We start from the raw sequence: 16044 nt of genomic DNA on the forward strand, positions 1-16044 counted from the left end.
TTTAAACATCAAAGAGAGCCACGTAATTTATTCCATTAAAATCGTGTCCGTTTTACAAGAATTGTTGTAAAATAAATAAAACAGTAGGTAGGTAGGTAGGTAGGTAGGTAAAAAAAAAGAGGAAAATAAAATGAAGGAAAAATACACATAAAAACTAAAAATAAATTTGATAAAACAATCGACGTATAACAGAATACAGAATAGTAATGTAAATAAGTGATATAATAAATAAAAATACAAAAAAATTCATGATATTAAGACTAGTGAATTTGAGTTTCGATAAAATACATGAAATGGAAATTAGTTTTTTTTTTATGTAATAAAAATGCATTTTTTTTATACACATTATTCTGGTAGAAATTAACACATCGAGAATATATAAACGAAGAAAAATAAAATCAAAAACAAACGATAAAAACAATTATTAAAAAGCCAATTATAAAACAGTTTTTCTTTGTGCGATTATTTCAATTTTTTTCTCAGTTTATTTTCACTCGAGGCAGTTTATTTTTTATTATTTATAGCGTTACGAAAATGTTCGCTGTTCTTCCAGCAGCACGCGAATAAATTAAGGAAAAAAACAACGATCGTGTAAGTCCAGTCGACGGACATTAAATAAAGTAAGTATAACCGAATTCCACGTACTTATTATAATATGGAAAAATTAAACATTTTCGTAACGAAAATCGTTGTTTTTGTTCGTAAAAATAAATAAAATCAATTCGAGAAAATAAATAACGAATTCGAAACATCGATTCATTTAAAACCCACATCCTTGCAGCATAAATGTAGTTGTGAACTTCACAACACTGGTCATTTTTTTTTTTTTTTGCAGAAAATTCAATGGTAATTTTTACTTATACATATTTTATCATTCAGAACATGGAAAGATTTTCATCAAGAAAAATATAAAAAGTGGTAATAAATATCTTGTAAAAGTGCAACCCGATTCCACACAAAGGTATACGAATATGAATCCCAATTGCAATTGCGAAAATTATCTAAGTATATATCTCTGCACCGGCCTTCACTTGTGATTCGATTATCAGTCGATGGCCAATTGTTTCAGAAGATGGGCCGCGTTAAATGGGTAATTAATTAATTATAAGATAGGTATTTTCACGTTGATAAGAGATTTTTTCGGAACGGCGGCGGTGGCGATGGCGATGGCGGCGATGACAACGACGCTAATACCACAGCAACAATGAAATAATATAATAATAATTAATAATATTATACGTTGTAACGATCGACTAAGCATCTCCATCGGAGCCTTTTAATCGTAGACGTGCGAAATCTTCGAAGATTATGTCGTCGTCCGCGTCTCCTGGTTTATCGTCGCAGTCGCTGCAAAAATCGTAAAAACAAATTATAAGTATTAGAAATTACTCAGGTAAGTAGGTAAGTAATTAGTACGTAAATTGGTAGATATGTACTTTTATCATGAAATCAAGGTTACATGGTACGATATGCGAAGAAATCAGCGAATTGAAACCGAGCCAATAATCACTTTTTTTGGTAGTCCACCCCCCCACCTTTTCACAAACCATTTTTCTTAACACCGACAGAAAATAATATAACATGACCAAAAAAATGATGATCAGCAAGTGAATAAGCTCAACAAATTACCAAACATTCGGTAATTTACCAAGAATTTACCAAAAAATACCAAATATTTGGTAATTTACCAAAAAATACCACATATTTGGTAATTTACCAAAAATTACCAAAGTAAAGGTAATTTACCAAAAATTACCAAAGTAAAGGTAATTTACCAAAAATTACCAAAGTAAAGGTAATTTACCAAAAATTACCAAAGTAAAGGTAATTTACCAAAAATTACCAAAGTGAAGGTAATTTACCAAAAATTACCAAAGTAAAAGTAATTTACCAAAAGGAAAAAATTACCAAATTTTCAGTAATTTACCAAAAATTACCAAAGTGAAAGTAATTTACCAAAATTTCAAATTTTCAGCAATATACCAAAAAATACCAAAAATTACCAAATTCTTGGTAATTTACCAAAAAATACCACATATTTAGTAATTTACCAAAAATTACCAAATTATTAGTAATTACCAATTTACCAAAAAATCAAAAATTACCACATTTTGGGTAATTTATCAAAAATTACCAAATACCTATTAATTTACCAAAAATCACCAAATTTTCAATAATTGGGTCATTGACCAAAAATTACCAAAATTTACCAACCCAGGAATTTACCAATAAATACCAAATATTTGGTAACTAACCAAAAATTAATAATGTGAAGGTAATTTACCAAAAGGCAAAAATTACCAAATTTTTAGTAATTTACCAAAAATAACCAAATTTTTACTAATTTACCAAAAAATTAAAAATTATGTACCAAATTTTGGGTAATTTATAGTGGTGGGATATTATCGATATTTATCGATATATATCGATATTTGCCGCCGTCGATATATATCGATATTTTGAAGGCGATAATCGATTATCGGAAAATTTTTAAAAAATATGCAAAAATCCCGCAAATAAATTGTGCGAGGTATTTTTTTGCTCTTTTTGAGCATTTTCAGACTCTTTTAGAGTAAAATAGTGATTATCACAGCTATTAATGGTAGCCATGGGCCATATCTGTAGAATGATGAAATGTTGACAATTACGTCATCAATGTCATCATTATTTTAAAAAGCGCCAAATAGGTAGCTAGATACTGAAAAAGCAAAAAAATGAGGAATAGAAACAGCTTAGAGATGATTCAGTTTCTCTTTTCATCAAATATCAGCTGTTTTATGGTCTTTTTATGAACATCAAAAGCATCCGATATATATCGATATTATCGATATCAGACCTCCGATATTTTGACGATATCGATATCCCGAAATATCGATAATATCCCATCACTAGTAATTTAACAAAAATTACTGAATATTCAATAATTGGGTCATTGACCAAACATTACCAAAATTTACTGAAATTTACCAAAATAACATTACTTTAATGCCAAATTTGTGTTTGCCCGTCAAAAAAATTGTTTTTTTGTAGTGATGGGATATTATCGATATTTCGGGATATCGATATCGTCAAAATATCGGAGGTCTGATATCGATAATATCGATATATATCGGATGCTTTTGATGTTCATAAAAAGACCATAAAACAGCTGATTTTTGATGAAAAGAGAAACTGAATCATCTCTAAGCTGTTTCTATTCCTCATTTTTTTGCTTTTTCAGTATCTAGCTACCTATTAGGCGCTTTTTAAAATAATGATGACATTGATGACGTAATTGTCAACATTTCATCATTCTACAGATATGGCCCATGGCTACCATTAATAGCTGTGATAATCACTATTTTACTCTAAAAGAGTCTGAAAATGCTCAAAAAGAGCAAAAAAATACCTCGCACAATTTATTTGCGGGATTTTTGCATATTTTTTAAAAATTTTCCGATAATCGATTATCACCTTCAAAATATCGATATATATCGACGGCGGTAAATATCGATATATATCGATAAATATCGATATATATCGATAAATATCGATAATATCCCACCACTATTTTTTTGTGTCACTGATAAGACTTTGGGATGCCCTGAATTGAAAAATGGGCATCTGTGATCTGAGCACAGTAAAAGTGCAACACCAAAGATGCACGAAGGTGACCAATGCTTAATCAGAACTCAATGAACCCTTCCAAGCATACCTGAACCTTGTCAGTGATACGTAAAATCGTACTTTTTTTGTATTGGACATACACAGATTCGGCATCAAGGTGACGATATGTATCTACCTAGAAATTTACTAAAAATGACCACATTTAGTAATTTACCAAAAATCACCAAATTTTCAGTTATTTACCAAAAATTACCAAATTGTTGGTAATGAACCAAAAATTACCAAAATTTACTAAAATTTACCAAATACTTGGTAATTTACTAAATTACTAAAAATTACTAAAAATTACTAAAAATCACCAAATTTTTAGTAGATATCTAATTTACTAAATACTTACTTTGTAATTTACCAAAAATTATCAAATACTCAATAATTTACAAAAAATTACCAGATTGTTGGTAATTTACCAAAAATTACCAAATTGTTGGTAATGAACCAAAAATTACCAAAATTTACTAAAATTTACCAAATACTTGGTAATTTACTAAATTACTAAAAATTACTAAAAATCACCAAATTTTTAGTAGATATCTAATTTACTAAATACTTACTTTGTAATTTACCAAAAATTATCAAATACTCAATAATTTACAAAAAATTACCAGATTGTTGGTAATTTACCAAAAATTACCAAATTGTTGGTAATGAACCAAAAATTACCAAAATTTACTAAAATTTACCAAATACTTGGTAATTTACTAAATTACTAAAAATTACTAAAAATCACCAAATTTTTAGTAGATATCTAATTTACTAAATACTTACTTTGTAATTTACCAAAAATTATCAAATACTCAATAATTTACAAAAAATTACCAGATTGTTGGTAATTTACCAAAAATTACCAGATTGTTGGTAATTTACCAAAAATTACCAAATACCCAATAATTTACCAAAAATGACCAAATTTGGGGTAATTTACCAAAAATTACTAAAATTTAAAAAACTCTACCAAATACTTGGTAATTTACCAAAATGTATCAAATTACCCAATTGTTTGTAATTTGCCAATAATTACCAAATTGTTAGTAATTTACCAAAATTTATCAAATAAGTGCTTGATAATTTACCAGAGATTACCAAATAATTATGTACTCAGTAATTTACCCAAAATTACCAAATACCCAGTGATTTACAAAAAATTACCAATTGTGATGTAATTTACCAAAAAAAGTACCAGTAATTTGACTAAAATTCACCAGTAACTTGCTAAAAATTTTCAGTATTTTATCAAAAAAAAAAAAAAACAAAAAACGGAAATTTATCAAAAATAAACACTAATTCACCAAAGATGGCCAAAACATCTGTAATTTATCAAATTGCATTTATTACAGATTTACCAAATTAAAAACTACCAGTAATTCCTCAAAAATAACCGGATCACCAAAATTACAAAATAATCTCCTTAATTCAGCAGTAATTTATCAGAAAATGACCAGATTACCATCATTTACCAAACTGACAAAATAATTTACCAAAACTTATTGTAAATTTTCAATTTGTTCCTAGTGCTCTACCAACTGAAGCTACCCAGGGTCTGAGAGTTTGCAGAAAGACACGATCTAGTAATATGCAGAGGTGCTAACCATAACAGCAAAAAAACAAAAACTGTAACTGAAACCCGAACAAGATCCATAATTTTAGCCATTTTCAAACCCTAACTGAAAACAAAAACTGAAATTTCATAGGTTTTTTAGAAACTGTAAAAAACCATAACGAGCATAATGAAGCAGCGTGAGTAAAACCAAAACCTAAACCGATATAATTTATTTCGGTTTTTGGTTTGGGTTTTTTTCAGTTTTTTTTTATGAAGTACATTTTTTTTGCCATTCATTTTTTGCAATTTTTTCACTTTTTTGACTTTTGATTACAAATTCATGTATTAAAAAAATTATATAATTATTGTTCTTGAAAAATATATACTTTTTTAGAATTATTATGAAATTACTATACTTTCCTGTACAACAATGACCATGCTAATTTCGATGTGAATGTCGACCCATCCACATCCGTCACTTTTGGATGCCACATGTCGATGTGAATTTCGACCCTGTGTCGAGCTAATTGTCGATGTAATTGTCGACAATGTCGACTGATGTTGATCTACATTCGTGTCGACAATTGGCTCCACACAGGGTCGAAATTCACATCGACATGGGGCATCCAAAAGTGACGGATGTGGATGGATCGACATTCACATCGAAATTTATGTCGACCTCCTGCTTCGTTAAATTATAGAATTTCAGTTTTAAAATTTTTCATTTTTTTTCCCAAAAATTATTTCCTCTGATGTGGCTATTGCTAGTGCTGAAAACAGCATCGATGCAAAGTCCACTTCCGAAGAAGTACAGACGAAAAGTCTGTATAATCAAGAAGTTCAACAGAAATCCCTTATATCAAAGATGGTGCAATACTTTATCTGCGAGTACTAAACTAATCCATTTTCATGTCAACATGTCAATGTTAATGTTGATGTGAAATTCGACATCAACAAATACATCCACAATATCAACATCATATCATTTACAACTCCAAACTGCGGAAAAGTGAATAATTTCATCAATTCCCTAAAAAATTCGTTTTCCACATTGAACAAGATCGTATTTTTGAATGTTTACTAAAATTTTAAACACTAAAACAGAAATTTTAATTCTGAAAAATTGGTCGACATAGTTGTAGATGTAAATTTCGAGCATCGAATTTTACATCTACATGTCGAGATGGCATGTCGAGGTATCAGAAATAATGAGAAAATTTCGAAAATTTTCATTTACCTGGCTTTTGTATGGACAGAAGATTCCTACTAAATAATAAATTGATCACTTTTCCATCATATGTTGGAAAAAAACGTAGTCGATGTAAATGTCGACGTCGACAATTGTTGAGCGGGTTGATTCCTGGGATTGAGAAATTTTGAATTGAAGATATTTAAAAAAAAAATTATGTGAAACCCAAAAAAAAACCGAAAACCGAAACTGAAACCAAAATTTTTGTAAATAAGATCAAAACCAAAACCAAAAACCAAAATTTTGAATTTCAAAACCAAAACTGAACTGAAAACTGAAAAATTTCAAGGAAAAATTGGAGTGAAACTGTAATCGTAATTAAAATAATTAAGGTTAGCACCCCTGGTAATATGCAATACCTGGTTCAAACATCATGAAAGAAGACTATACCTGTGGATCAGTCCTGGAGATTGCGCCAGAAACCAGAGACTACACACTTATACAAGAAAGATTTAAGTGTCATACTACATATCCTGGTACTGACTATAACTCTGACCACAAGCTATTGCCTGCGAAATGCCAGGTAGTCTTGAAGATCCAGAACAAGAGCAATGAACGATACCAACAACTTGACATTGCAAAAACCAAATCAAAACAAGTGCAAAAGAAATTCAGAGAAGAATGGGAAAAATAAAAGGAAGACAACTGACGAGTTGGAAGAAGAACGAGGTATTGAAGAAAAGTGGTAAGTATGAAAGCAAAAGGTTAAAACAGCAGCAGAAAAGTCTATTCCACTCAAAGGAAAAAACACAAACCATGGATGAATCCAGAGATACCAGATCTGATGGAAGAACAAAGAAAAGCAAATAGACCAAGTAGTGAATACACAGTGCTAAATAATGAGATCATGGGAATGTGTAGAATGGCCAAAAACAAGTACAGTAAAAGCTCGTTACAACATTTTTGGGTTATAACACTGATTTCGTTATAAAGCTGATTTCCTCTGGTCCCTGGACAACCCCACCTAAACCAATGTAAAATTAATCATTATATAACGCTCATTTACTCTCTAAAATTCTGAAAAAATTGTATTTTTTTCATAATTATGTAAAAGTAAAAAAGAAAATTGTCGAAAAAACTGTTTTTTAGCTTTTAACAGTTTCAGTTCATACAAACAAGTAAAATTATTTTCAATTTTGGCCAAGAAAAGTAAGTTTTTTAAATAGAAGCTTGATTACAATTCTTACAAAAAAAAAAGGCAGATATCTACAGTTTTTATAAAAGAGTAGAGTTCTTGATTTTTCGCCATAATCTACATAGAAGAGAGAACTGCAATAAAATTTTTCATAATATTGGCAAGCAGCTGATTACTTTTTGGAAAATTTGGAACAACAAAGCAAGGCTTTCTGAAATTTTTAACCAAAGGAAACAGTTGTGTAAAACTATACCTCAAAATCAAAGTAAAATTTCAGATTTTTAAAATGAAGTTCAAGTTTTAACTATATTTTATCGCACTTTTTTTGTTTTAAAATGAGAGTTCATGGTATTACGCTCATCAGTGTTAAAACGAGACTTCTGCTTATAGTGAGTATCAGCTTATAACGCTATTTTTTTCATTCCCTTGAAGAGCATTATAACGAGCTTTTACTGTAGTATGGGGAGAAGTGCCAAGAAATAGAAGATCTGGAGAAGAGGCACTGCTCTAGAGAAATGCATACCAAAGTGAAGCAGATGATGGCCAATTGGCCACCCACAAGAAAAAGAGAAGTGGAATAGCATATTATATGTGAGGAAAAGACTGAGAGTATTGCGTTAACAATCAAGAAATAGAAGAGAAGAGGTCTGGATCAATTACATACAAGAATTTTGTAAGGAGATGACACACCCATGGCTCAAATGGAAGTTTCATCCACAGAGGAGGCACCACAAATTAAAATGTGGGAACTGAGGAACATGGTGAAGAGAGCCAGAAACCACAAAGCAGTAGGGGAAGATCTCATACCAGTAGATGTAACAATGGAGTACAAAAAGGAGAGCTGTTGAAGATGATAAATGAAATATATGATGAAGGTATGCTGCCTAAGGACTTCAAAGCGGTAAATTTCGCACAAATACCAAAAAAGAATAATTCACAAAAAATGCTCTGAATATACAACCATCGAATTAATGAGCCACACACTGAAGCTATTACTCACCATCATAAATACCAGAATTGAAAAGGTAATCAAGCCTTTTTTTGGTCACTTATTATTAGAGGGCACCCTAATTTCTTCTCAAAAAATGTAAGCAAATAATTTTTTATACTTATCACTTTTCTCAATTTCAAAAATTTAAAAAGGATTCATTTTTGCCTTACTTATTTGTTCTTTTTGTTCCAAAATTGCTAAAAAAAAGATCTAATTTTTAGACAAACTTTGCTTATTCAGTTTGTATTTTTTTTTCATCAAATTTGCTCAAGTTAAAAAGAGATAATTTTTGGTAAAACTGACAAAAAGCGTCACTTTTTGGTAAAATATAGTCGAGGAATGTCCATTTTGGCACTGTAGTCAAAAAGTGTCCATTTTTGGTAAAATTGTCAAAAAAATGGCGTAATTTTCGTCAAAATTGTCAAGTAGTCTTATTCTTGCCAAGATTCCCCCCCCCCTCAAAAAACCATTTTTTTTTAAATTGTCAAAAAATTTCTGTTTCTTCATCAAAATTGTCAGAAAGTGTCAATTTATGGCGAGTTGATGAAAAGATGTAATGTTTTTCTTCAAAATTCTCAGGAAGTAGTTTTTTGACAAAAAAAAAATGGTTGTAATTTTTGCCAAAAATTATCAACAACCTAAAAGCATTGATTTTTGTCTCGCCTGCCTAAAAACTCCTCTTTTTGTTTCAAAGTCACCCAAACAAAAGTCCTGTTTTTTTATACAAAATTGCTCGAAGCTTTTTTAAAAACAAATTTCATTTTATTCAGTTTTTATGGCAAGGCAAGTGCCCCAAAGTACCCCCACAAAAAAAGCCCTGGCAGCAATTAAATGGACCCATCACTCATCAGTGTCTCTCGAGTTGACCAATTTGAAAAAAGCAGATGACTTAGAAAACCTTAAATTAAATACATCTGAAGATGAAATAATCCCTCAAAAAAAAAAAATAAAAAATGAAGCTATCTATAGCGATATTCCTATTTGCAGAAGTTGATTCAATTTAAAATAGAAATTCAAATTTATATCTGTTTATAAATAATCACTTTTGAATAAATCTACTTCTCAAATTTCACAACAATCCTTCCACCACAACCCAAGTCTCAATTCACTGACCTTAAAAGCACCATTATAAAAAAAAATAAAATCGGATGCATCCGAATTATGGTTGAACGAGTTCCAAAAAAGTACTCACGTATCGAGTTGTATTAAATTATCTTCAATAGGAATTGTACACGAATCGCTAATGTTATCACTTTCTGCGTTGCCATTCGGTGCCGGAGATAGTGAAATTAACGGCGCTTCTTCTTCCGGTTTCGGATGCATCAACGTGAATGGAAGTTCTGCTACTAAATCTCTGTTGGTTACAGAAAAAAACACACACACATAAAATACATACTATAAACAAACACGTGATCATAAAAAAATAGCATCGTAAATCAATCCATCGACCACTTTACGACCAGATTTTTATCTAAATAAAAATTTAAAAAAATATTATAAAGGAATATAGGTTGATGTTTCGGACAATTTTTTGAAAAATTCAATTTTTACCCTCCGCTGTAAGTTTGTGGTCTCGTTGATGAATTTTCCACAAAATAAGCACTTTTAAGCACACTTCAAGACCGGAGACAATTTTTTTCGACCCTCGCCACGATAACTTTTTTCTTGAAGAAGGAGTCCTAAGGAACATTCCTAGTTCTTGTACTCAAAAAAAAGTAATGGCGGTCATTTTGATTGACCCCCCCCCCCCGTCTCAAAAATCAACATTGCCTCCTCCAATGCTATCCTAATTGATTTCTACGACCGAATTCAAATTTTGGGTCAATTGTGGTGTTCAGACCCCCAGGGGGAGGAGGGTACCGGACTGAAACTCGACGGAAATGGGATGAAAGTCGAGTGTGGTATTGAAATCAAGGTATTTTGAGGTAAAAATAACGATTTTGATATACTCGTACTTTTGGTAAGAATCAAGAATTTATTGCAGTGTTCTGCAAAAAAAAAAATGCATTTTTTTTGAGTTTCTGATGTAAAATCAGATTTTTTTACAATTACAAAAAAAAAGAATTATATTAAATTTCTCACCAAAAACCTGACAAAAATTGAAATTTTTCAAATTTTAGGGAACAAATCAAGACTTTTTGAAAATCTTAAAAAATCAGGATGGTTGGAAAATTGAGACGTTTTCAAATCACTTGAAAAAATTAGATCTTTTTCAGAAAAGTTCAGAAAAAAATCAGGTCGATTTCAGAATCCAGACTTTTTTTGAATTTCTGTAAAAAAAAAAAATCAGGACTTTTCTACAATTTTAGCTAAAAAAACGGGAATTTTTCAAATTCCTGACAAAAATCATATTTTTTTAAAATCCTGAAAAAAATCAGAATTTTTTAATGACAAAAATTCTGCACTTTTTTTGAATTTCTGATGAAAAATCAGGACTTTTTTACTACGAAAAAATGAAAAAAAAAACAACAACAGGATTATTTTGAATCTCTTACCAAAAAAAATGGACAAGAATTGGAATTTTTGGAAGTTTACGAAGAAATGAAAACTTTTCTGAAATTTTGAACAAATTGAGGCTTTTCAAAAACAATTTTGACAATAAAATCAGGAATGTTGGAAAATCGAAACAATTTTTAAATTACTGGAAAAAAGTAAGTGCCAATTTTTTCCCAAATGTTGACAAAAAAATCCTGCCTTTTTTCAAATTTCTGATAAAAATTGCGACTCGAGTATTTATTAAGATCCTGAAAAAGAAACAGAACTTTTTGAATCTCTCAATTATCAATTAAAAATCAAAATACTGGCAAACATTGGAACTTTGTTGAATTTTTGGAAAAAATCAAAATTTAAATTTCTCTAGATTACCCTATTTTTTTAAACTTGAAAAAATAAGATCGATTTCAGAATTGAGACTTTTTTAAAATTCTGTAAAAAAAAATGAGAACTTTTCTCCAATACTGCCGAAAAAATCAGGGGGAAAATTTTCTCAAATTTTGCAAAAATTGGGATTTTTTAAAAAAGTTTTCAGACTAGAATCAGAATTTTTTCAATTTTTGGCAAAAAATCACGACTTCTTAAAATCTTTGGTTAGAAAATCGAGACTTTTTCGCATTTCTGGCAAAAATTGAGGCTTCTTTGAAATCCTAATAAAATCTGGATTCTCTTAAATCTTGCAAAAACTAAAACTTTTTTAAAATTTTGACAAAAATCATGACTTTGAGAAAAAAATTAGGTCTTGTTTGCAATTTTGACAAAAAAATTTACGTCAATGGAAACAGAAATTTGGACTTTTTTTTCTGACACGATGTTGAAAATTTACAGAAATTTTTTCCAAGTTTTCAAACATCAGAAAAAACGTTGCTTGAAATCAGATTAAAACTTACTAAATTTTTCCCCTCGAGAATTTTTTACTCTCACATTAAATGTGGACCTAAGACTGTTAGGGTCTGATTTCAAAAAAAAAATCTCCATTTAGCGTTCGAAACATCAACCTATTCCCCTACAACTGACAGACGTGAACTTACCCTCCTAAAGGACCCAAACATAGTTTAACTTTGACTTTATACTGAACAACAATGCCGAGATTTTCTTTAGGTATTCCATCGGTAATTCTGCGAACAAATACAAAATATACAAAAAATTAGAACAAAGCTCCATCAAATTCGTAATGAGTGATATTCAAGTATCTACATACATACGTAGGGAAAAAAATTAAAATACAAAAAAAAAATTCCAGCAACTTCGACGAATTTTTAAATTAAAATTTCTCCTAAGTAACTAAATTCAATAAACCTCGAATAAAGTTCACTTTTGACGAACCAATGAACCCGAAATTCGACACATCTGCACCTTCCCACTCACCCAAAATAGCTTAAAAACATATTCCATCAAAATTACCAACATATAACCGAGCAAGCTACGAGTACACCAAAAAAACACATCCCAAGTAGTAAAGTATACTCAAGGCTCAAGTTTAACAACCTTTTCGGTACTTCGAAAAGACCTACCGAAGCACCACCTACGTATTTTTCACATTCATCGTCGAAATTTCCTGCCTTCGTTTTCCAAATTCATCCTCATTCTCGCAGCTACAGTACGAAAACCGTGTTTCCTCCAACCAACGCATACAGAACAGAACAGAACATTCTCAATTCTCATTACGCCCGAAAAAGGAAAAATAATGCAAAAACTGTCTTGAAAACTGACCTAACCCATTCTGCAACCCTTTCCCCCTGTGGCAAGCAACCGTGCAGCGAGGTATGCTCGAAGAATGAAACGCATCGTAGCTGGAAATCGATAAAAAGGCGTTATCGGTCGAGGGGTACTCAAAATCGTCTTCTTTTCCTCATTCCCTTCACTCTGCCATACCCTTACTCGTCTCGTATTTTCTCAATTTCACCTACAACGTAACCCAAAATACAACTAGAGAGCGGGTTCTTGAATTTTTCATCAATTTTTTCCACATTTATGCAGGTTGTGCACGCTACCAAAATCGTCATTTGACTTGTTGCCCTATATTTTATACGGAATTTTTTTTTTATATATATACGAAGGAGTAAAGTTCTGCAGATGAAGGTGAATCTGGCGAATGTGTATTTCGAATACCAATGTGTACCATATACTATTTGCCAACATAAATTAAAAATCCTCCTTTCCCTTCTTCGCAGCAGCTGAGTTTCGCCTCGTTTAAAAATATTGATAAATATAATCTCGAGTAGAAAAATAGGTAAGTACTCACATGGTAGACGAAGCTAAATTTGTATCTTCGTGTTTTAATTGGCCGTCCAATGCGAGGCCTCGTTTATCTTTATTATTCATTAAAGTTGGCTTCACCGTGTACACTTTGGACAAGGTAAACCCTGGACCGACCGGACAACCGGCGCTGTAAAAACACATTTTTCTATCAATACTTCGCTCTCAAATTCGTGAACATGAGAAAAAAATAGTACATAAGAAAATAAACTACATAATTTATCAAGTTGATTTTTTCACCGAATGAGTAAGTATCTCATAATTCATTACAAAAAAACACACAATAAAACTGTTCGAAATTGCGCAGTAAAATTATTGTGCAAAATTGTAGTAATTTGATGTAAATTTGACCAGATTTCAAAGTACATATTCGCAATATCTCGTCTTACTCAACTTTATTGGGGTGAACAAAGGAATCCAATCATTTTGAGCTCTTCAATGGAAACGAAAATTAGAGTAGGTCGAAAGAGGACCTAAAAAATAACACCCCTAAATTTTCAGCTGCTAAAGTTGAATTTTCGATCTTAGACAAATTTTTGAACCCCTCGAGTTGAAAAAAAATTAATTACCTCCGAGCTTTGATCCTCCAATAAGCTACGTGTATGTTGGCTTTTTCGATGGAGTCCCCAAAATTGTACAAAATAATACATTTAGAGCTGTTAATGGAATTACATACATATAATAATTTTCAATTTACGTGTTAGAATTTTTCTAAGTAATCTCCTTTTTAGGAATAAACGTCCCGCATCCACTCAAATAATGACAGCTCCCTTCTATGAAGCTCCCTTTCAAAGTTGGGGTAAATCAAAAATCAAATAAACTAAGATAAAAAATTTAACTCGGTAAAAAATATTTGAGAATTTTTCATTTCTGATCAGAATCCTTTCGAAGATGCACTCTTTTCCACGAAAAAACTTCCCTAAACCACTCCCTCCTCACTACAGTGTTGATCCCTTTACACAAGACCTCCTACAGTTGGAAAAAATGAAAAAAAAAAAAAATTGGTGTAGGGTTTCAGCTTATTGACTCATCTGGCTGGCTTCACAAGGTCGTTGACCCATCTGCCCAATTTCCCAAGGCCGTCTGTCTGCTTGTCTAGCCCAGTAGGGTCATTGACCCGTCTGTATGACCTCCTAAGGTTGTTGACATACTAGTCTAGACCATCAAGGTCGTCTACATATGGCTTCCCAAGGTCATTGACACGTCTCTCTGACTCCCCAAGGTCATCCGTGTGACTGTCATCAAAGGTCACTGACCCGTCTACCACTTCAAGGTCACTGACTGTCTGTCTGAATTATCAAGGTCATTAGCCCGTCTGCCTGCCCCCTCCCAAGGTCGTCCATACGACTGACCCTTCAAGATCACTGATCCATTTGTCTGATTTTTCGAGGTCTTCTGTCCACATGTACATATGATCTCACAAGGTCATTGACCTATCTGTCTGGATTCTCAATACTGTCTGTCTTTCTGGTCTTTCAAGGTCATTGACCTATCTATCTTACTTCTCACTGTTGTCTCTCTCTGCCTGTCTGGCCTCGTAAGGTCATTGACACATTGACCATCTGTCTGATTTCTCGAGGTCTATGGTCCACATGTATGGTCTCACAAGGTCATTGACCTATCTGTCTGGATTCTCAATGCAGTCTGTCTTTCTGGTCTTTCAAGGTCATTGGCCTATCTATCTTACTTCTAACTGTTGTCTCTCTCTGCCTGTCTAGACTCGTAAGGTCATTGACCCACCTGTCGGATAATTTCCCAATGTTATCTATCTTCTGGTCTGCCCGAGGGTCATTGACCTGTCTGTCCAGATTCTCAAGGTCACATGACCGCTAAATAGTGTCTTAAAGGTCATTGACCCGTCTGGTTAGCTTTCCAAGGTCATTGACCTATCAGTCTAGCCTGTCATGGTCGTCTATATGTCTTCCGAAAGTTATTGACCTATCATGTCCGATCCCTTAGGGTCATTGCCCATCTGTCCGACTTCTCAGAGTTGCCTATCTGGCCCTATCAAGGTCATTGACCCATCTGTCGGATTATTTCCAAATGTTATCTATCTACTGGTCTCACCAGGACATTGACCCGTCAGTCGGGTTCAGATTCTCAAGGTCACACTACTGCTCCACAGTGTCTTAAGGTCGTTGATCCATCTGACTTGTCTTCAAAGGTCACTGACCTACAGGTCTAGGTTGACATGGTCGTCTGTAGGTCTTCTGAAGGTTATTGACCTATCGTGTTTGATTTCTTTGGGTCATTGCCCATCTGCCTCACTTACTCGGAGTTGTCTGTCTGGCCTCTCAAGGTCATTGACCCGTCTGTCCAGATTCTCAAGGTCGCATGACTGCTCAACAGTGTCTTGAGGTCATTGACTAGCCGTCAAAGGTCACTGATCTATACATATGTCTAGCCTGTCATGGTCGTCTGTAAGTTTTCTGAAGGTTATTGACCTATCAATTCTGATTTCTTAGGGTGATTGCCCGTCTGTCTGACTTTTCAGTGTTATCGGTCCGGTCTCTCAAGGTCATTCAACTATCTGTCTCACTTCTCAATGTAGTCTCGCCACCTGTTTGGCCTTGTCATTGATTCATCCGTTGGATTATTTCCCAAGGTCACCTATCTGCTGTTCTGACCGGGGGTCATTGACCCATCTAGCTGGCCTTCCAAGGACACTGACCTATACCTATAGTCTAGCCTCTCATGGTCGTCTGTCTGCCTTC

At 32.6% G+C, this 16044-nt stretch overlaps 1 protein-coding gene across 4 annotated transcripts in view; it reads right to left on the reverse strand.

Moving 5' to 3' along the window:
• The window catches only part of krz (kurtz), a 308096-nt gene continuing 292052 nt past the window's right edge, over window positions 1–16044 (reverse strand). For all 4 annotated transcript variants that reach the window (XM_065365000.1, XM_065364990.1, XM_065365016.1 and 1 more), the window contains 4 exons: window positions 13317–13460; window positions 12103–12189; window positions 9771–9932; window positions 1–1347 (listed from right to left, as the gene is read on the reverse strand). In XM_065365000.1, coding sequence (XP_065221072.1) covers window positions 1254–1347; window positions 9771–9932; window positions 12103–12189; window positions 13317–13460 — 487 coding nt within the window. In that variant the 3' untranslated portion in view covers window positions 1–1253. The remainder of the gene's footprint in view (window positions 1348–9770; window positions 9933–12102; window positions 12190–13316; window positions 13461–16044) is intronic.

This window comes from Planococcus citri, chromosome 1 (assembly GCF_950023065.1).
Source record: "Planococcus citri chromosome 1, ihPlaCitr1.1, whole genome shotgun sequence".
NCBI classification, from domain to species: Eukaryota; Metazoa; Arthropoda; class Insecta; order Hemiptera; family Pseudococcidae; genus Planococcus; species Planococcus citri.